General features: G+C 39.6%; 2 protein-coding genes across 8 annotated transcripts in view; both read right to left on the minus strand.

The window, feature by feature from the left end:
- The window catches only part of LOC133545573 (zinc finger protein OZF-like), a 538,609-nt gene extending 531,511 nt beyond the window's left edge, over positions 1 to 7,098 (minus strand). The window contains exons 1-2 of one of the 5 annotated variants that reach the window (XM_061891283.1): positions 3,153 to 7,062; positions 2,792 to 3,081 (exon numbers count right to left, since the gene is read on the minus strand). In XM_061891283.1, the coding sequence (XP_061747267.1) occupies positions 2,792 to 2,900 (109 nt within the window). In that variant the 5' untranslated portion in view covers positions 2,901 to 3,081; positions 3,153 to 7,062. Of the gene's footprint in view, positions 1 to 2,791 lie in introns of all 5 variants that reach the window. The other 4 variants (XM_061891284.1, XM_061891289.1, XM_061891281.1 and 1 more) reach the window with 4 other exon arrangements.
- A 247-nt stretch (positions 7,099 to 7,345) lies between these two features.
- LOC133545288 (major histocompatibility complex class I-related gene protein-like) lies at positions 7,346 to 15,631 on the minus strand. 3 transcript variants are annotated; one of them, XM_061890716.1, is made up of 8 exons: positions 15,461 to 15,630; positions 14,092 to 14,358; positions 13,639 to 13,917; positions 12,190 to 12,498; positions 11,973 to 12,077; positions 11,857 to 11,874; positions 8,817 to 8,882; positions 7,346 to 8,684 (listed from the first exon to the last, which is right to left on the minus strand). In XM_061890716.1, the coding sequence occupies exons 1-7, from the start codon at positions 15,516 to 15,518 to the stop codon at positions 8,839 to 8,841; spliced, it is 1,080 nt and encodes a 359-aa protein (XP_061746700.1). In that variant the 5' UTR covers positions 15,519 to 15,630; the 3' UTR covers positions 7,346 to 8,684; positions 8,817 to 8,838. The 3 variants fall into 3 exon arrangements, with proteins under 3 accessions (XP_061746700.1, XP_061746701.1, XP_061746699.1); XM_061890717.1 differs by lacking the exon at positions 8,817 to 8,882 and having other exon boundaries at positions 15,461 to 15,631; XM_061890715.1 differs by having other exon boundaries at positions 7,346 to 8,882.
- Between the last annotated feature and the right edge of the window lie 7,265 nt (positions 15,632 to 22,896).

The following is a 22,896-nucleotide window of genomic DNA, read 5'->3' on the forward strand; positions in this document are numbered from 1 at the left end:
CTATCAATTACAGTCTGGAGCGCTATGCACGGTGGGTCCGATGGGGTATTCATATGGATATTAAAGTCCCCCATTATGATTATATTATCGGCGTGTGTCACTAGATCAGCAACGAACTCTGAGAATTCATTAATAAAGTCCGAATAGGGCCCTGGGGGGCGGTAGATAACAGCCAGGTGTAGAGGCAGCGGTGTGACAGACCTCATAGTAAGCATATATTTTTTTAACCGATTCCCAAATTCTAAATGGGTGAATTTTGGCGAATTAAACGCCTTTCTATTATTCGCTCTCCGGGCGATGACGTCACAACGTGACGTCACCTATAGTAGTCAATCCGCCATTTTCTCAAACACATTACAAATATCGAGTCACATCAGCTCTGTTATTTTCCGTGTTTTCCGTTCCTAGGAGACATCATGCCTCGTCGGTGTGTTGTCGGAGGGTGTAACAACACAATCAGGGACGGATTCAAGTTGACTTACGTGGAATGTGCGTCGATTAGCACGGCATGCTAATTGATGCTAACATGCTATTTAGGCTAGCTGTACATACATATTGCATCGTTATGCCTCATTTGTAGCTATATTTGCATCCAGCCTTTCCTTCCAGCCACATTTAATGCCAAACAAACACTTACCAATCAATGGATTTCAGTTGCACCAGTGTCAAAAGCTTTGAAAGTCCCTCGTCTGCACATTTTACCGGCGATGCTACGACAGACATGGCACAGAGATGTATGGATACCGTGTAACACCCAAAGCAGATGCATTTCCAACAACAAAGTCAACAAAATCACAAAGGTGAGTGTTGTTGATGTTATTGACTTATGTGCTAATCAGACATATTTGGTCACGGCCTGACTGCCAGCTAATCGATGCTAACATGCTATTTAGGCTAGCTGTATGTACGTTTGTAGCTATATTTGCATCCAGTCTTTCCCTCCACCCACATTTAATGCCAAACAAACACTTACCAATCGACGGATTTAAGTTGCTCCAGTAGTCAAAAGATGCAATCGTTGGTTAGAAGGCGATCGCCGAATAGCTTCAACAGCTATTCGCTCAATAGCTTCAGTTTCTTCTTCAATTTCGTTTTCGCTATCTGCCTCCACACTCCAACCATCCGTTTCAATACATGCGTAATCTGTTGAATCGCTTAAGCCGCTGAAATCATAGTCTGAATCCGAGCTAATGTCGCCATATCTTGCTGGTCTATCTGCCATGTTTGTTTGTATTGGCGTCACGATGTGACGTCACAGGAAAATGGACGGTGGATTTACAGGTAGCGAAAATCAGGCACTTTAAAGTCTTTTTTCGGGATATTCCATGATGGGTAAACGTTTAAAAAAAACTTAGAAAAATAAAATAAGTCACTGGAACTGATTTTTATTGGTTTTCACCGTTCTGAAATTGTGATAATGTTCCCCTTTAAAACATGTTCGATCTACACTTCTGTTAAAATGTAATAATCACTAATTTTTCTGTTGTTTGCATACTTTACATTAGTTTTGGATGATACCACACATTTTGGTATCAATCTGATACCAAGTAGTTACAGGATCATATAATGGTCATATTCAAAGTCCTCATGTATCCAGTGACACATGTACAAAGAACTCAGGAAATATGTCACTGGACATATTTCCTGAGTTTATAAACATAATATAAATAAATATAAATAAAAAAACGAAAGAAGATGTGATGGCAAAACATTTTGATGCAAACATAAAAGTAGTACTTTTTAGAGGCGGTATAGTACTGAATATGATTAATGCAGTTGAGATAGGCTCCAACAACCCCCGCGACCCTAAAAGTGACAAGCAGTAGAAAATGGATGGATGGATAGTATCACGGTACTATACCAATACCGGTATACCATACAACCTTACTTCTTATACCGTATGATCACCCCACTAGTGGGTAGAAATACATTTAAGTCTCTAACACGAGCGCTCATTTAACCCCACTTTGACTACGGAGTTCATGTTTGGTACAGTGACGCGTTACTAGCCCTGAAAAACAAACTCCAGACAGCCCAAAACCAAATGATTGGGCTTCTACTCAACCGTCCATCTCTGGCTCACCTTTCCGCCAACCATTTCCTTAACGTGGGGAGGCTCTTGGTGTGGCCGACAGAGTACATCTTCTTGCAGTTGGTCTAGTGTACAAGATACACCATACTACTAAAATACCCATGTACCTGTCCAGATACTTCAAAATATATTCACCATTATAACACCAGAGGTAGTTGTACACATCACATTCAACCCAGATCTCACTCCAAAAAAGGTTTGAATTTGTTTGCCTGCAATACCACCAACATGTGGAACTCCCTATCAAAAAGAAAACATATTACAGATTACGGCTACTCGTAACTGGAAATATACATAGCCTTTTACCTATTTGAAATTATATTTCCATTTACTTTCTTGCAGTATGTGTGTCTACTTTCTACATAGTACTGTGTTATCCATCCATCCATCCTCTACCGCTTTCTTATGTGTAAGTTAAAAAAATATTTCAACAAAACCAAGCCCAGGCTTTCTAGTAGCAGTGAATGAGTACCGTGATGAAAGTGTACCCTTCCCCAGCAAACTTCTCATAACTCCAATCAATCAATCACACATTGTTCCAAACTGAGGAACATCAACCTCAAACTGTCTCGTTTTCATGAAGAATCTAAATCAAAGCATTGCATCATCCCCACAAGACAAAGCATCTTCCTATTGAAGAAAAGTGTTAAAAATGAAATATAAAGTTAGTAAAGATGTGAGAGTAAGAAGTAAACAAACCTGGTCTGTGTAACACAACTTGATGTTTCTTGAAAACTTGATGTCGCTCCTTCTCCTCTTTTGATGGGCAAAGTTCCTCCTCATACTTTGCTATCGTTCTTTCGCACATTTTCACACAATCACAACACTTTACTCTCACATTTGATCTCTACTTAGCGATGTGTTGATAACGTCCGCGTCTCTTTGTTAGCAGCTAACAAGCTAAGCTAACTAGCATGCTAAGCTAACTAACATGCAAAGATAGCAGGAGAAGCAGCACAGTGCTTCTAGCGCATCAAGACGACTTTATCCTGAAAAAAAGAATCAAATATGTATTTTTTACGACGTAAATATTTCAAACTGGATAACAAATAAGACTGACTTATTAGCGTCGACGTTACAAGGCAGTACTGCTATTCTGCTTTGTTTCCGTTTACCCCGGAAGCTGGAAATGACGTCGCAATCGAGTGGACGACAAAGGAAGCGCTATATAAAATATTGCCTGCTGTCATTGTTACCATGGTTTTCTTTGCTGTAATATTTATTTGAATAACAATGTGTTATAAAACAGTGTATTGTTTTTCAAAAATAAATTTCAGGGTATATCAAACAAAGCTTTAATGATGGGGTTCAGTGGCGCCCCCGTGCGACATTCATTGCAATGACAAGAGTGAAAGTGGTAGAACATGTAGCGATACTACTGCCTGATTTATTTAAACTTACCCGTCCAAATGTTTTTAATGTTGTTCCCTTTTACTCCTAGATAATCTATTTCAATGCAAAACATTAATAAAACATTCAGCTATCACAAAACGTGATGTCACAGGAGCTCTGTCATAAAATAAATTGTAAGTCCAGGAAGTGACCTAGTCTTCGCGCATGCGTGGATCGTGTCGTGAATAATTTAAATTTTCATAAAGTGTAAAACATTTGCTCTCATAAACAAAAGACTCTTTCTTAAAGTGAAATCCAAATCCTCACATTATGTTAATGATTTCAATTTAGTAATTCAATATTGGAGGATTGTACAAAATAGAAAAAACACTTAAATTATTAAATTTATTGGAATACTTTAAGTGGTTTTAAATAAGCATGTTCAAGCACAAGTTTATTTATTAATATATATTTTTATTTTAATCTTATTCGAATGGTCTGTCATATTTACTTCTACTCTCTTTAAAGGCCTACAGAAATGAGATTTTCTTATTCAAACGGGGATAGCAGGTCCATTCTATGAGTCATACTTGATCATTTCACGATATTGCCATATTTTTGCTGAAAGGATTTAGTAGAGAACATCCACGATAAAAGTTCACAATTTTTGGTCGCTAATAGAAAAGCCCTGCCTTTACCGGAAGTATGTGCGGGTGACGTCACGAGTTGCAGGGCTCCACACATAATCACATTGTTGATAATTGGAGCCACCAGCAGTAAGAGCAATTCGGACCGAGAAAGCGACAAATTCCCCATTAATTTGAGCGAGGATGAACGATTTGTGAATTAGGATATTGACGGCTCTGGGCTGCGGCAGTGTGAGCATTTCAGATGTAATTAGACACATTTACTAGGATAATTCTGGAAGATCCCTTATCTGCTTATTGTTTTAATAGTGTTTTAGTGAGATTTTAAAGATTGTAAAGAAATACCTCGAGGTCGGAGGGCCACGGTGAACACGCAGTGTCTCAGAGAGAAGCCGAGGAGCCAAGCTCACAGCTGCCTTTTAAACAGCAACTGCAAGACGAATAATCCACTGATGTCTCCGGTAAGATATATATCACAATATCCCCATCCAAAAACATGCTGATTGACGTAGAGAAATCATGTTCGCTTGACCGCTCTGCTTCACGGCAAACAAAGAAACACCGGCTGTGTCTCGGTGCTAAAGACAGCTGCAATCCACCGCTTTCCACCAACAGCATTGTTCTTTATAGTCTCCATTATTAAATGAACAAATTGCAAAAATTCAGCAACACAGATGTCCAAAATACTGTGTAATTATGCGGTTAAAGCAGATGACTTTTAGCCGCTAGTGGTGCAGCGCTAATATTTCCTGACATTCTGTGACGTCACACGTACACATCATCATTCCGCGACGTTTTCAACAAGAAACTTGCGGGAAATTTAAAATTGCAATTTGGTAAATTAAAAAGGCCGTATTGGCATGTGTTGCAATGTTAATATTTCATCATTGATATATAAACTATCAGACTGTGTGGTCGCTAGTAGTGGCTTTCAGTAGGCCTTTAACCGGTTTTGTTTGTACAAGGATTGGATTTAAATGTGATGTGTTTCATATTGCTGAGTAAAATAATAAAATATCACTGACTCATATTGTATTGAAAGTACCTTAATGTGTCTATACATTGTTTATGTATGTTTAATTGTTGAATAAAAATACAATAAATACACAGAAGTAGAACTGGTTAGCAAATAAACTGTTATTATAACATCAATAATTTTGAAGTCGTATTACATGACATATCTGTCGGAGCCATTTAAAGGCCTACTGAAATGCGATTTTCTTATTCAAACGGGGATAGCAGGTCCATTTTATGTGTCATACTTGATCATTTCACGATATTGCCATATTTTTGCTGAAAGGATTTAGTAGAGAACATCCACGATAAATTTTGCAACTTTTGGTCGCTACTAAAAAAGCCTTGCCTGTACCGGAAGTAGCAGACGATGTGCGCGTGACGTCACGGGTTGTAGGGCTCCCCACATCTGAACATTGTTTATAATCATAGCATCCAGCAGCAAGAGCTATTCGGACCGAGAAAGCGACGATTTTCCCATTAATTTGAGCGAGGATGAAAGATTTGTGGATAAGGAAAGTTAGAGTAAAGCACTTTTAAAAAAAAGAAAAAAGAAAAAAAAAAAGAAAAGGCGACGGCTCCAGGCGGCGGCAGTGGGAGCGTTTCAGATGTAATTAGACACATTTACTAGGATAATTCTAGGAAAATCCCTTATCTGCTTATTGTGTTAGTGTTTTAGTGAGATTATGAAGTCATACCTGAAAGTCGGACGGCTGTGGTGAGCGCCAGTGTCTCTGAGAGAACCCGAGGAGCCAAGATCACAGCTGCCTTTTTGAGCTGCAGGAAGAGGTCCCATAATCCACTGAAGCCTCCGGTAAGAGCGGACTTAATATAACAAATTTCCCGTCCAAAAACTGGCTGGTTGACGTAGAGAAACATGTTCGCTTGACTGCTCTGTGTTAAAGCTTCACAACAAACAAAGAAACACCGGCTGTGTTTCGGTGCCAAAGGCAGCTGCAATCCACCGCTTTCCACCAACAGCATTATTCTTTATAATCTCCATTATTGATTGAACAAATTGCAAAAGATTCAGCAACACAGATGTCCAAGTTACTGTGTAATTATGCGATGAAAAGACACGACTTTTAGCCACAAGTGGTGCTGGGCTAATATGTCCGCTACAACCGGATACGTCCCAAACACGCCTCATCATACGCATCATCATTCCGCGACGTTTTCAACAAGAAACTCAGCGGGATATTTAAAATTGTGATTTAGTAATTAGTAATATAGACGTCACGGGCTGTTATGAATATGAGCGCTGCACACACACACAGCTAAAAGTAGTCTGCTTTAACGGCATAATTACACAGTATTTTGGACATCTGTGTTGCTGAATCTTTTGCAATTTGTTCAATTAATATTGGAGGAGTCAACGTAGAAAGATGGAGTTGGGAAGCTTTAGCCTTTAGCCACACAAACACACAGTGATTCCTTGTTTAAAATTCCCGGACGTGAAATTTTACTGTGGATCACAGCCAACATGGATCCCAACCGAATGTCAACCAGCAGGTTTCGGTGATAAAATTGTGGTAAAAAAGTCGCTTCTTACCGGATATCAGCTGAGCTTGTGCCTCCCGTACAGCTGCCGTCGACTTCCCTGAGACACTGCGCGTCAACGTGGACGTACACTTCCAACTATCAGGTACTGTTAAACTCACTAAAACACTAGCAACACAATAGAAAGATAAGGGATTTCCCAGAATTATCCTAGTAAATGTGTCTAAAAACATAGGAATCTGTCTCAATGCAACGCGATTGCCGTCGCATTTTTTTTTTTTTTAACTTTTTTTTTCAGTTTTTTTCCTAGTCCGTCGCTGTCAATATCCTCTAACACAAATCTTTCATCCTCACTCAAAATAATGGGGAAATTGTCGTTTTCTGGGTCGGAATAGCTGTTTTTGTTGGAGGCTCCCATTAAAATCAATGTGAATATATGAGGAGCCATCAACATGTGACGTCATAGTCTGCGACTTCCAGTAGGAGGCAGGGCTTTTTTATTTTCGACCAAAAGTTGCGAACTTTATCGTGGATGTTCTCTACTAAATCATTTCAGCAAAAATATGGCAATATCGCAAAATGATCAAGTATGACACATAGAATGGACCTGCTATCGCCGTTTAAATAAGAAAATCTCATTTCAGTAGGCCTTGAAGATCTCATTTCAGTAGGCCTTTAAGATCATTTAATACTTGTTTTGCCTGACTGCAAGCTGAAAGTGTTATCATGAGTGTAATGACAAACCACCTCCAAAACAGAATTGTATTTGACAAGTTTTTACTGAATAAAAACCCCCAGAATGTACATGAAACATTGTACACATAAAACACTGAATATCAAGAGTATATGAACGGCCTACCTTGTTTACTTCCCAAATGACATCCTCGGCATGTTTGGCAATCAAGCAAAAATATGACTATGCAAAAAGGAACGGAAAAAACAGCAAATATTTTCAATAAATATAAATATTTTGCAACGCTTTGTCATAAAAATCTTGTGTCACTGTCCCCCTCCGTCACACTAACTGGTAGGGTTGACTACCCAATTCAGTACTTTTGTAGGTAATGACAGAATTCCCTCGGTACTATCAATTCACGTAAAATCAAACGGTGCCATAGTTGGATACCTTTGTTGCATGTGACGTCATGTCCGGTTTCAGACTGGTCATGTCTGCTTTCAGACTAAACACGGGCTCACGTAAACAATCACTCAAGCAGCACTCAGGCCGGACTCAGCCAAACTCCCTCTAAGTCATGTTGCCATTTTCAACACCAACACAGTGCTTAATAAAAAACAGCGCAAACGTAAAGTAATGCGACACTCTTCCAAAATGCGCTAGCTTATTGCTAATTTACATAGGATTTGCCAAAGACAGGCTACTATTTACATGAGCGATTTTACATGGCGATTTCAACACCTTGGAATTTGGTAAAGTAAATGACAACTAAGATTATAGTTAGAATTTTACAGTTTTGTGTAATGGGAAGTATTCTTACAGTATTGGCATTTTGTAGGGCGCAACCTAACAAATTAATTTCCTGAAAAAAAGCTACTTTCTAGTTGGACAACATACCATAAATAGTTATACAGTGCTGCCATCTAATGGTCTTGGAAGTGCAACTGCATTGCAAATGAGACTAATGTCATCAGAAAACAAGATAAAACAACTGGACAGCAGTTCTCATAATCATCATTCTTAAATGTTACATAAAAAACAATTAACATTAGCATACGGAAGTAGTTAAAAATGGTACTATTGTTCCAAAATATTGGTAAAAATAATGATGAGATGTGACACAAGGTGATATTCACTGATAAGCAGCTGTCTATTGTTTTGAAAAGGAAAGAAGAAATCCTTGTCAATGTGATGACACATGAGCCCCAAATGATGACATCACAATTACATGGACACAAAGATCAACATCTGGCAAAATATTGTTGACAAATTTAGATTGAAGGTGTTTTCTCAGCCATAAACAGCCAAAGAAGACATGGTGTAAGACGAGGAGCAATTTGTGCAGATGTGAAAGAAAAGTCCAAGTGTGATGAGGTCCCTCAGCGATGGAGACATCTCTCTGTGTTCCAGTGCACAAAGCATCCTGGAGGAAGAAGATGACTCAGCACATTCCCAACAAAAGCAGGTGCAGATGTTAGCATGTGGCAGAGTGAACATCATCTTCACACAAAGTCAGAAGAACATTTGGAGGTGCGTGAAAAAGCAAAGTCCTCACTGTGCTGTGTGTCACTCAGCCTTCAGCCTTCACGTCTCTCTGAGAGCTCGTTACCACCGTCACCAGCTGTCGGAGCACAAAACGCACCGTGAGCTGCTTACGCTGCTCATGCTAAGCCCACACCTCACTCTGGTGAAGGAAGTCCATCCAGAAGGTGCATCTTCACTCATATCACATCTTTTCAGCTGGGAATTCTGCTCTTCTACTTCCTGACTAGTCTAAGACTAAGTCTCCAAACAGGTTCAGCTTGGCTTCAAGGCTCATGTGCAAGCAGCCCTCCAGTGTGTTAGTCAGGTACGGTCATGGTCAAAAGTTTACATACACCTGTAAAGAACATCATGTCATGGCTGACTTCAGTTTCCAATCATTTCTACAACTCTTATTTTTTTGTGATGTAGTGATTGGAGCACATACTTGTTGGTCACAAAACCTTCATGAAGTTTGCTTCTTAAATGAATTTATTATGGGTCTACTGAAAATGTGAGCAAATGTGCTGGGTCAAAAGTATACGTACAGCAATGTTAATATTTGCTTACATGTCCCTTGGCAAGTTTCACTGCAATAAGGTGCTTTTGGTTTTTGACCACTCCTCTTGACAAAATTGGTGCAGTTCAGCTAATGTGTTGGTTTTCTGACATGGACTTGTTTCTTCAGCATTGTCCACAAGTATAAGTCAGGACTTTGGGAAGGCCATTCTAAAACCTTAATTCTAGCCTGATTTAGCCATTCCTTTACCACTTTTGACGTGTATTTGGGGTCTTAGTCCAGTTGGAACACTCAACTGCGCCCAAGACCCAACCTCCAGGCTGATGATTTTAGGTTATCCCGAAGAATTTGGAGGTAATCCTTATTTTGCATTGTCCCATTTACTCTCTGTAAAGCAGCAGTTCCATTGGCAGCAAAACAGGCCCACAGCATAATACTACCACCACCATAGTTAACAGTAGGGATGGTGTTCCTGGGATTAAAGGCCTCACCTTTTCTCTTCCAAATATATTGCTGGGTATTGTGGCCAAACAGCTCCATTTTTGTTTCATCTGACCACAGAACTTTCCTTTCGAACATGGGTGTCAAACTCTTGCCCGCGAGCCAAATTTGGCCCGACGTGTAATTTCATTTGACCGCTCATACTCATACTTGCCAACCCTCCCGATTTTCCCGGGATACTCCCGAAGTTCAGTGCCTCTCCCTAAAATTTCCCGGGGCAATCATTCTCCCAAGTTTTCCCGATTTCCACCTGGTCAACAATTTTGGGTGCATGCCTTAGAGACACTGCCTTTAGCGTTCTCTACGACCTGTCGCCACGTCCGCTTTTTCTCCATACAAACATAAAATATGCGGGTTGTACACACACATAAGTGAATGCAAGGCATACTTGATCAACAGCCATACAGGTCACACTGAGGGTGGCCCTATAAACAACTTTAACACTGTTACAAATATGCACCCCACTGAACCCACACCAAACAAGAATAACAAACACATTTTGGGAGAACAACCGCACTGTAACACAACGGAACTCTTCTGGGACGCTACAATATACACCCCCATTGATATTTTCAAATTATTATTATTTGAAACTTGATTTTGCATGTCACTATAAAGTTATATAAGCCTTGCTTGTTCAATATTCAATGCAAAACTTGTTTGGGTCCCTATTAAAAAGTTAATTTGTTCAACCTTGGCCTGCAGCTTTGTTCAGTTTTAAATTTTGGCCAACTCTGTATTTGAGTTCAACACCCCTGCTCTACAAGGTCTTTTCTTTGTCCATGTGATGTCAGATGAAAACAAAAATGAGCTGTTCGACCACAATACCCAGCAATATGTTTTGAAGAGAAAAGGTGAGGCCTTTAATCCCAGGAACACCATCCCTACCGTCAAGTATGGTGGTTGTAGTATTATGCTCTGGGCCTGTTTTGCTGCCAATGGAACTGGTGCTTTAGAGAGAGTAAATGGGACAATGAAAAAGGACGATCTCCATTTTTTATGGACAACCTAAAATCATCAGCCAGGAGGTTGGGTCTTGGGCGGAGTTGGGTGTTCCAACAGGACAATGACCCCAAACACACATCAAAAGTGGTAAAGGAATGGCTAAATCAGGCTGGAATGAAGGTTTTAGAATGGCCTTCCCAAAGTCCTGACTTAAACGTGTGGACAATGCTGAAGAAACAAGTCCATGTCAGAACTCCACCTATTTTGTCAAGAGGAGTGGTCAAAAATTCAACCAGAAGCTTGTGGATGGCTACAAAAAGCACCTTATTGCAGTGAAACTTGCCAAGGGACATGTAAGCAAATATTAACATTGCTGTACGTATACTTTTGACCCAGCACATTTGCTCACATTTTCAGTAGACCCATAAAAAAATTCATAAAAGACCCAAACTTCATGAATGTTTTTGTGACCAACAAGTATGTGCTCCAATCACTGCATCACAAAAAATAAGGGTTGTAGAAATGATTGCAAACTGAAGTCAGCCATGACATGATGTTCTTTACAGGTGTATGTAAACTTTTGACCACGACTGTACATGAAGACAGACACGCTAAATGGCTTGCGCTCTCTATTTTGCTCATTTCAGAGACTCTGCGCAGGAGTTAAGTAGATGAGGTTTGCACATGTTTTAATACACACAAACCTTTAGTAGATCAGGCCCTTGATGTTCATTATCATGAGCACTCACCAAAAGTTGGCTGTGATACTTTCTATTGCGTGCGCTTACACCAGTATCAAGCTACTCCTGATGGAGGGAAGCTTTTATTTCCGTGCTAAACTTGTAACACGTGTCTACATCACACCTTAAAACAGCAAGTTTGCAAGTTGACCCTTACAAAGATACCAACAATCCAGAATGTTGATGCTAACAGAAACAGAAAGTCAATATTATATTGAATATAGCTGACATAAAAGGTGTATAACAAAGATGAATAAGTCATAAATGATCGTCTTTGTGGGGGTAAACTTACAAAGTGTGTGAGTGATGCTTCACCACTGCTTTGTTTATTGTTCTGCTTTCCAAGAAAGAGAAGATGTTTTACTTACCAGCTGGATGGTATTGGGCTGAAATGAAAGAGAAAGCAGGTGAAATTCACATCTCATGAATGACGGCAGAGACTTGTTGACGTCTTCCTGAAAGAGGAAACATTTGTGTCCCTCACCTTGTCTGCTTGGGCGACGCTTGATGATGAAGATGATGATGATGGGGGCCGCCAGGAGGAGCACCACAGCGAGGACCGCCAGCGTGGCAGTGACGCTCACGTTGCCTGTTGGTATGGTATGATTGATTTGTTTGACAGCTGCTTGATAAGTCACATGAAGGAACATCAGGTGCTTCCATTGACACTATTCAACATGTCCTAGATGTGTCTTTCTCACCTTCATGGCTTGCGTTGCTCAGGATGCGTCTTCTCTCCAGCTTGGTGACCAGGTCCTCCTCGACGCCAGACAGCTGGAACACACATTCGTACTTGCCCTCCACCTCGGCCGTCACCTCCACTTTCAGCTCCACCGACATCTGGAAGGTTCCGTCGTGGTTGGGGAGCAGCTCTCCGTGCTCCACGTCCTCGAAGATCTGCTCGCCGTCTTTCCTCCAAAACAAGTCGGCTCGGTCGGGGTAGAAACCTGTCGCCATGCAGATGACCGGAGAGGATGGCGTCTTCTGGAGGAGGAACACCTTTGGAAGCTCTGCCCAGGAAGTGACGTGGGAATGGAGGATGACGTGGACAGAAGATGGAGGTAAATGGAGAGAAGGGAGGTAAAGATGTAGAGAATAGAATCGAATAAAAGGTAAAAATGGAGAAAAAAGGAAACAATGGAGGTAAAGATGGAGCAAAAAGAAGAGAATGAGGGTAGTTATGGAGAGAAAAGGTGAGAATGAAGGTAAGGATGTAACAAATGAAGGTAAAGATGGAGCGAATGAAGGTAAAAAAGGAGAAAAATAAGTTACGATGGCAAAAAAAGGAGAGAATGGAGGTAAAGATGGTGAAAAAAGGAGAAAATGGAGGTAAAAAGAGAGAAAAGGTGAGAATGAAGTTAAAGATGGAGAGAAAAGGAGAGAATGAAGGTAAAGATAGAGAGAAAAGGAGATAAGGGAGAATGATGGTAAAGATGGATAGAAAAGGAGAGAGTGGAGGCAAAGATGGAGAGAAGAAGAACATGGAGTTAAAGATGGAGAGAAAAGGAGAGAGTAGAGGTAAAGAAGGAGAGAGAAGGCGAGAATGAAGTTAAAGAGAAAAGGAGAGAAAGAAGGTAAAAATGGACAAAAAAGGAGAGAAGGTGAGCATGAGGGTAAAGATGGAGAGAATTGACGAAGATCCAGAGAAAAGTTGAGAATAAAAGTAAAAATGGGGAGAAAAGGACAGAACGAAGGTGGAAACAGATAGAAAATGAGAGAAAGAAGGTAAAGATGAAGACAAAAGGAAAGAAAGAAGGTAAAGATGGAAAGAAAATGAGAATGAAGGTAAAGGAGAGAGAAGGAGAAAATGGAGGTAAAGATGGAGAAAAAAGGCGAATATAAAGTTAAAGATGAATAGAAAAAAGAAAAGAAAGGGAAAGATACAGAAAAAGGAGAAATGGAGGTAAAGATGGAGAGAATAGGAGCGAATAAAGGTAAAGATAGAGAAAAAGGGAGAAAATAGAAGTAAACAATGGAGCAAAAGGGAGAGAATGAAGGTAAAGAAAGAGAGAGGAGAAAATGGAGGTCAAGATGGAGAGAAAAGGAGGTGAAGAGAAAAGAGTATGGAGAGAGAGAGTGTAATGTGAGTAATGTTCCTATAGGGGGAGTGCTAACATGTTCAAAGGTGAAAGTACAAGGTGTGCTTCTACCTGTTCTCATTAGGACCTTCTTCCCATACTCCACATACTTCTTCAAGTAAGAAGGACATAGCTCAGTGAAATAATACTTATTGTAGTCTAGTATAAATATGTTCTGGTCCCACTTGAGTTTGGAGGGGAAAGCTTGTTGTTTTGCTGCAGTCCATGTCCATGTCTTCATGTCCAACGATATGAAATCTTCTCCATCATAACTGTACTGCTTCCAACCTTTAACCTCATCAGTCTCATCATTCCATTCACATCCTGACATCTTCTGTAAAGTGTGAACACCTGAGAGACACAAAGTGTTGTAAAGCAGAGTGAAACTAACACACAACATGTCTTTGTTGTAGCTTATTATGGGATGGACAGAGACAAGGTATATCAGTGCAGTAATGTGTGTTTTTAATAGACTATCAAAATATCAAATATATTAGAATAGTAGAAAGTTCAACATAAACAAACCTCCAGTAAGGTTGAAACGCTTCTTAAGTTTTTCAATGTTGTCTTTGAAGACATGTTCAGTAAAAACATTGATCTCTGTTTCTCTCTGCCAGTAGTTTGGATCCTCTGCTGTGATTTTGTTCATCCAGTCCTGTTTGGATTCTGCTTTCCTGATGTTGCTGTCATAGTAACTCACCTCAACTTCATCAACATAACCAACACTCACAAACTCTGGGAAGTTTGGAACTTGAGAGCATGCAGTTTTGAAATACTGCAGCGTGTGAATCACTGAAAGACAAAACAACATTTGATTCTTGAGTTTCATGTTGAACAATTCCTATTTGAAATGATGCTGTCTTCATTTCAACTTCAAACACTGCTGCTTCTCACAGTAAACAATCACTTCCTGTTCCAAGAGACAATAACAGCGTTGGTCTTTGATGTCATGCATCTCACATTTATACCTCACTTTAAGACCACACACATGAAGAACTGGACTTATTTCCTTCTACAACTGGAAGTGTCAAATAAATATATGACATTATTGCCGGCAGAGAAGTGAAAGTTGTTTTTCCAGGTGAGGGGAAGTTCAAACTAGTGATGTCACTGCCAAAACATGGAAATATAGCACCGCCTTATGGAATGTTGACAATGGAATACAACAACAATATTATAATACTCTTCATTTACATATTAGGACTATTACCAGTAAAAAAAAAGCATTTAAGAAACTTGGAAAGTCACTTTTTAGACTTAAGAGTTAATCTTTCATGTTTTTTCCTTCCTTTTATTGTAATTGAATGTGTGTACTGTTTTTTTTTTTTTTTTTTGAGAATTTTATTATTCCTTTCTTTTATTTGTAACTGGATTTGTGCATTATTATTTTACTTTGAACTTTAGAAAAGAGGATCCCCATTAGCCGTTTGTGCGTCGGCTAATGGGGATCCTCAATAAACAATAATCCATCCATCCATTTCCTACCGCTTGTCCCTTTCGGGTCAATTATATCCATTATTTCAGAATAATTCCCACCAAAAGAGTAATTTTTGTGTACATTAAATTATTCTAATCTACATCTCATTTAATAACTGATACTCCTGATTGTTTCCTGGATTAATTATTGTTATTTTCCTATTTAAAAGTGAAATTAGCGTTTGCGGAAATGCTAAAGTAAAAAGTTGGATGTATGTTGCTGTTAAAGTGAGACAACTTGAACAAGTTTGACTCGTTAAAAGTTTGAGCAACAAATGAAGATGCAAACTATTCACTGATTGGTGTTGGTGAGAAGAGAAGAGCGTCAATAATAATGAGAAGAAATAAATGAGAGTATTTTGTATGAAATGAGCATGTAGGAATGAGGTGTATAAACTTGTAAAGAAAGTGGACTTACCAGGCGTCACGCTGTGTGTTTGTACAACTAGGAGGAAGAAGGAAAGCAAGTTCATCATTAAATGTCACAAAAGTGCGGAAGTCAAGGAAAAAAAGGTTCTAGTTTTAATCCTCAGAGAAGAGCAAGGCGACGACAACTTGCTTGACGAGTAAACATGAAATGGACACCAAGGCAGAAACGAGGTTTTATATCAAATCTGGAAATCACGTGACTTGAAATCACTTCCTGGAGGAGGATACAAATATTTGACAGCAACGCAGTTCCTCCACTGCAGCTAACACATGAATATTAACTCAATAAAAGTCATATCATCATTACAAGAATAAAAGTGTCGGAGGTGATGTCATGTTTTTTGAAGCAGCTTTATTATAATACACACACTAACTTTATAGGAACAATACACAACAACAAGATGAACATTTTACATAAGTGATATTGTAGCGTCTAAGCCAGGGGTAGGGAACCTATGGCTCTAGAGCCAGATGTGGCTCTTTTGATGACTGCATCTGGCTCAGATAAATCTTAGCTGACATTGCTTAACACAATAATTATGAATAATTTCGCTGGTAATCACAGTGCTAAAAATAACATGTAAAATATAAAACATTCTCATGCATTTATATCCATCCATCCGTTTTCTACCGCACCTGTTCAAGCAGTCACATTAATGTTAAGAAGTATTTTATGTCACGATGGGGGGGTTGCAGCTTGCTGCGGGGTCGTTCTCCCAGGAAGGCAGATGGACTACTCGGGACATAGCATTTAGGTGAAAACTTGATTTAATTTGAACTGAAAAAAAATACAAACAAAAATCGCCCACAGCGGATGCACAACTTTGGCTAAAGAACAAAACTAATGCATAAACAGACTAAGAACATAAATCAAACAAAACTTACTTGGCATGGCATGAAGCACGAAACTATGGCAAGGCATGAAACAAGTCAGCAAAGGACGACTGACTGGCAAAGACGAGCTTAAATACTGCCTTTGATTAGTGCTCGGGAAGCAGGTGAGTGGGCATTTTGTCCACCAGAGACAGGTGGACAAAATGAGTAACCAAGGAAACCAGACAAGGGAGTGGAAAAAAACAGGAACTTAAAAGAGTCCAAAGGACGAACAGCACATGGCCAAACAAAAACATGATCAACAGACATGACATTTTATTTATTATTGGTTAGCTTCAGAATAACAATGTTGTTAAAACGAATAAGAGACTTAATATACTCTAAAAATGTTGGTCTTACTTAAAAATGCACGCATTTAGTTGTATTCAGTGTTAAAAAATATGATATGGCTCTCACGGAAATACATTTCGAAATATTTGGCTTTCATGGCTCCCTCAGCCAAAAAGGTTCCCGACCCCTGCTCTAAGCGTTTAAAACACTCTTTTAAAAGGACAAAAAACAATGACCTAACACTGTTTTTTATTTGTAATTGTTTGTATTTTTGTAATAATTGAACAAACATATACAATGCACACACACATCAAGGCACTTTCAACACAATACCATTCAATATTTTATAGCAAGTTCAACAATTACATAGGAATATAAAATACATCAAACTAAATAAAATGCTCATACCAAGCAGACCTGGAAAAATAAGACACAATACAAATGAGATTAAAATAAGAATATATAAGTAAATAAAATAAATAAAATCGGGGCTTGTTTAAAACAACTTTAATTTCTCCAATAAAGATCATTTCAGACTGTTTAGACTTTTTACCATTTTCCAAAATTTAACTGACATTTTAATGTAAGATATTGGGTTTCACTTTAAGAAAGCGACTTTTGTGCTGGAAAAATGTAGCTTGCACGGGCTGGGTTGCATATGACGTCATACCGTTTGTTCTTCTTCGTGGCTTAATTGACACGATGGTCAAGCAGCTGGAGCCTAGAAATAAAAGAAGTGAGAGTGAGTGTAGAGTTTGAGCACCAAATGTCGTATAGCTGGGTTGCAATCACGTGACCTCGAGGCACATCTGGACACTTCCGGGTTTCAAACCATGGTCTAGTCTAGAGTCCCATTAGGCTTCTGTTTATTCACCTGAATCCTTGCAGAAAGGTTTAGCAACAAATATAAAAGCGATCATTAAAAAAAGATATTTAAAATGGGTTGGGGTGGATTTTTACACTCTTAATAAAATTATTGTTTTTAAAGATTTAAAGCATTTATCATCAGCAAGACGTTACTGCTCGCTGCGACCTCACTTCATGTGACACTCACAAGGATTTAGAGAAGAAAGCATTAGATGCACCAATGTCTTTACATCTGAGGGCTCCACTAATTAAACATTCATCCGTGAAAGACAAAGTTGGATTTATTTGTGCTGCTGAGATCGTGACGCTAATGAGGAAAAGGATAAGTTTGTTTGCAGTTGATTTCCTGCTACAAATATTAGTCTCATCTACAATTCATCGTTGGGACTTAAAATTTAAAAAAAAATGATACCAAAGATATATTTTAATGACTCACTCATTTAATCACATCAAGGATTGTTTGTTACATTTGTTTACCTTCATAAATCATGTGCTGTGTGTTGATAACTGAAAATATGAAATGAAGAGAAACATTTTAATTGTTTCATCTTTTATTTAGGCATAAGGCATTTCAAGAAATACAATATTAATAACTATATATGTATATGTCAATAAGAATGTAAGATGAGGGTGCTAATGCACAATCTTATGTATGTACTCTTCTCTTATTATAAACAGGAGGCTGCAACAACAATGCCAACACACAGCAATTCCACTCAATCTACGCCAAGCTGGCTGTACACTGTGGCATTGAACCCAGCAAAACTGGAAATGCCACAACTAAGATCCTCCCTATGACGAAGGACTCGGAGGACAGCATTCCAGATGCCTTTAAGGTGGTGCCAAGAGTTCTTGTCCAGCACGACTATGCCAACTGGACACCACCTCAGAACTGTCCGTGTCACATACATTGGTGGCTGGGTGGTAAGAAACATTCTCACCAGGCTAACGTGTCACACATGTAGATTTATCTTAGTTACAGAAGTTCTCACACAGTCATACCACTTATTAAAATGAATAAACAATGGTGGACTTGTTATGTCTTCCATGAATATTCATGGTGTCAAGGTGTGCAAGTTGCAGCATGTACAAGTTGAATAGGGTTCCAGAATAGAGCCCTGAGGAACCCCACAGGTCATAGCCATTTGGTCAGAAACACCGTTACCAATTCTAAGAAGTGGATATTCCCACCCAGTTTTGTAACCTCTGTAATAAGATAGAATGGTCAACTGTGTCAAAGGCAGCCCTCAGGTCCAGCAGAACCAAGACTGAGACTTGTCCTGCATCTGTTTACAGGGTGATATCATTTGTCACCTTATCACTGTTTCAGTGCTGTGGTGGGACCTAAAGACTGATTGGAAAGTATCAAACACATTGTTGAACAGGAGAAAGTCACCAAGCTTTTGGTAGTGATGTACGGATCGATACTGAAATTTCAACACAGCCGATACCAGCTCTTTATGCTCTAATATTGATTCTCAAGTCAAAATATTGATATTTTCGTTATTTGAGATCATGTATGTCATTAACATGAACACAGTGTAAAGTTACTAAATCACTGAGATCTTGTCCAAATGAAACGCGATTGGTGGGAACTACTTTTTCTCCCGTAGAGGTAAGTACGTAGCGCAGCGGCACATTGTGCTGTGCTCAGTCTTTCAGAATTTGCGGCAAGTAAATTGTGTCAGTCAGTATTCTAAAACAGCAAGTGTATGTTTCCTTTTATGTAGACTATTTGAAGACACTTCATACAGAGTTGAATATGGACAAGATAATGCATTTAATGCAGAATAACACTACTATTTGTTTCGCCCTCTGACTTTATATCATTTGAAGATGATTCCCCAAGATCAGCAACACTCAAAACACACTACTTTTTAAATATTACCAGTTCCATTAAGTATACTTGTGTAAAGTATCAGCATCGGACCCGTATTGCCGATACCAGCCTGGATATTACTTGTTATAGGATCTGAATAAAAATCAGTGGTATTGCACATCACCAGATTTGGGAGACACCTTTTTCCAGGACTTTGCCCAAAAATGGCAGGTTTGATATGGGCAGATCGTTGTTCAGCACTGTGGCATAAAGACTATTACTTTTACAATTACTAAGGTTGTGTAATAACCAGTGCGTATAAAATGATTGGTGTTTACGGCGGTCACTCACCCTGTCTGGTCAACACGTACGTGCAGAGAACACGTGCACACGTACAAAAGCAGTCCAAGAGAGGCAACAAACAATTTGCAATCATGTTATTGTTAAGATAGGATTTACATTTAATTGAACTATCCAAATGACTATTATTAGCTACCAACAGCCACATCTAATGCATGTGTTACGCACGTATGTAGTTACATCATTACGTCCTAGAAGCTGAAAGAAGGAGGGATATGCTGTGTGAAATAAATTGGAAAGTTAGCGCCCTCTAGACATCTGTGTAAATGTTGCAAACAGCCCCTTTAAGGCCTTTGGAAATGTTCCAGTCTGAAGTGAGACGTTAACTAGATGAAGGAATTGTGCTGACAAACTGCTCAGCACAGACTTTAGAAATCTAGTGGGTAACTCATCAAGGTGTGTATGTTAATGTTAGATATGTGCCGTCTCCAAGCAGAAGAACATCTTTCACCTTGGCTCTTGTTCGCTTTGTGCTGACTTCACCGATGTTATAGTTTTATTTCTGTTTATGATAGTCACATTTGGCAGTTCTGCCTTGCATAGGGTAGATTCCAAGCCAGGGTTGGTTCAGGAAGTAAAAACTAAAGCTGAAACAATTCATGTGAATGAATCGCTGTGGCCAAAGTACTAAAAGTGGGAGCAGGGGAAAAGTGTGAGGCTGAATCTTCTGGTGGCAAAGCATCCAAGAGAAGGAAAGTGAAATGTGAAATCAGACACGGTAAAGCCTAACATTGACTGGACGCTTGTTTCAAGCCGCTTAAAGGCCTACTGAAAGCCACTACTAGCCACCACACAGTCTGATAGTTTATATATCAATGATGAAATATTAACATTGCAACACATGCCAATACGGCCTTTTTAGTTTACTAAATTGCAATTTTAAATTTCCCGTGAAGTATCCTGTTGAAAACGTTGCGGTATGATGGCGCGTATGATGAGGCGTGCGCGTGACGTCACGGATTGTAGCGGACATGTTGTTCCAGCCCCGATCCCAGCTATAAGTCGTCTGCTTTAATCGCATAATTACACAGTATTCTGGACCTCTGTGTTGCTGAATCTTTTGCAATTTTTTCAACTAATAATGGAGACGTCAAAGAAGAAAGATGTAGGTGGGAAGCGGTGTATTGCAGCTGCCGTTAGCAAGACAAACACAGCCGGTGTTTCCTTGTTTACATTCCCGAAAGATGACGTTGAAGCTTTACTATGGAACAGAGCGGTCAAGCGAACACTGTTCCCTAACACATGTCAAACGGCAGGTTTCGGTGAGTAAATTGTGGTAATAAGTTGGCTCTTACCATAGACATGCACGGAGAGCACGCGTCGTTCCTCCTGCACCTGTCGAAGAGGCTGCTGCGGACTCTCTTGCCTCCTCCGACCGGCCGCCCCCGAACGTGGGATGCTTCCACCGTGGAGGATGGGGAAAAAAAGCTCAGCCTGGCCCCAACGGCTGCCTTCGCTTCGCCTCGTCGGGAAACGTGGCTTCCCTCAGAGACACTGGCGGTCACCACACCCGTGGCCACACTCCTCCGACTTTCAGGTACCATATAATCTCATTAAAACACTGGTAATGCTCTCAACTGTTCAGTGGAATTTCAGGGAGCTGAAAGTTTTTTGATAACTTACACACAATTTTTCTATTAGTAACACAATAAGCAGATAAGGGATTTTCCAGAATTATCCTAGTAAATGTGTCTAATAACATCTGATCCGCTCCCACTGCCCTCGCCTTTTTTTCCTTTTTTTTCCTAGTCCTTCACTCTAACTTTCCTCATCCACAAATCTTTCCTCCTCGCTCAAATTAATGAGGAAATTGTCGCTTTCTCGGTCCGAATCACTCTAGCAGCTGGTGGCCATGATTGTAAACAATGTGAGGATGTGAGGAGCTCCACAAGCCGTGACGTCACGCGCACATCGTCTTCTACTTCCGTTACAGGCAAGGCTTTTTTATTAGCGACCAAAAGTTGTGAACTTTATCGCGGATGTTCTCTACTAAATACTTTCAGCAAAAGTATGACAATATCGCGAAATGATCAAGTATGACACATAGAATGGAGCTGCTATCCCCGTTTGAATAAGAACATTTCATTTTAGTAAGCCTTTAAGAGCAGGGACCATTATGAAAGATAAAGATGGTACATTTCAACATGATAAGATCTGCTGCTATGAATATTACTGAGTTACCTGTTACATCTCAGGACAACAGGTGTGTACTTGTGGTTTAAAGACTACTTTACACGCTATGTCAACCTTTTCCAGCGTGTCTTTACAGCAGCAAAATGTATGTTTGAGGACTATATCAGACAACATGGGTTGCCAGAGTGTAGTCACACAGACCAGGTAGGCAATTTGAGTCAGACCTTGTAAAACACTTTGTAAAACCTTGGTGGAATAGTTACCTCTACTGCCCCCCAGTGGCCGTTAGAAAGGATGCATACATTTTGTGCTGAAGTCCTTAAAGCTGTCTTTCACTTTTTGTCTTGTCCTTTGTGTCCCAGATGAAGTCGTGAGTGGCTCGAGGGCAAGTGTTTGTGGGCGTTACTGTACATGTTGGTATTGTTGTACAGACTTGACCTTTAAGCTGATACTGAGGGCGACTGTGTTGACTAGTTTGACGCGTGCAAATGATTCAATGTCCAGTACTGTGGAAATATGTTTGGATATGACAATCCGTTTATTTTAAGATATCAAACTGAAATCAAATGTAGACTATAGAACATAAAGTATGCTGACCTTGGCTTGAATGGAACATTGTCACAGCAGCGAGACCTGACCACGCACGGCACCGTCCTAAACTGTTTGTGTCCTCCATGCAATCGCCCCGAATATTTCTTCTTCTTCTTCTTCTTCTTCTTTTGTTTTTATGGCGGTTGGCAAGCAACCTTCTGGTGTGCATCACTGCCACCTACTGTAATGGAGTGTGGACCGAGGTGGATCCCTACTCTATATTCTTTTACTTAACCCAGTGTTTTTAAAATATGTGTATATTGCTTTATATCCTATGTTTTCTGAATGCAATCCTAATATACCTCCCACTTCTAGCCTAATATTTTCTTTTGCTAACGTATTTTCCAGTATTTCTCTTTCTCTATTATATTTCCAACATTGTATTAAGACATGGTCAACATTTTCTATCTGGTGGCAAAAATCACACAGCCCTGTAGTATGTTTGCCTATCAATTTTAGTGAACTATTTAGATATGTATGTCCTAATCTCA

Source organism: Nerophis ophidion, linkage group LG28 (genome assembly GCF_033978795.1).
Source record: "Nerophis ophidion isolate RoL-2023_Sa linkage group LG28, RoL_Noph_v1.0, whole genome shotgun sequence".
In the NCBI taxonomy this organism is placed as follows: Eukaryota; Metazoa; Chordata; class Actinopteri; order Syngnathiformes; family Syngnathidae; genus Nerophis; species Nerophis ophidion.

What these genes read in the sequence shown, in the direction of transcription:
- LOC133545288 (XM_061890717.1), bottom strand. Translation starts at nt 15,518, where the DNA reads ATGATGAACTTGCTTTCCTTCTTCCTCCTAGTTGTACAAACACACAGC. An exon ending in GCGTTTCAACCTTACTGGAG is followed by an intron (nt 13,918 to 14,091) that starts GTTTGTTTATGT and finishes TGTGTCTCTCAG; the next exon opens with GTGTTCACACTTTACAGAAG. An exon ending in GAGCAACGCAAGCCATGAAG is followed by an intron (nt 12,078 to 12,189) that starts GTGAGAAAGACA and finishes CCATACCAACAG; the next exon opens with GCAACGTGAGCGTCACTGCC.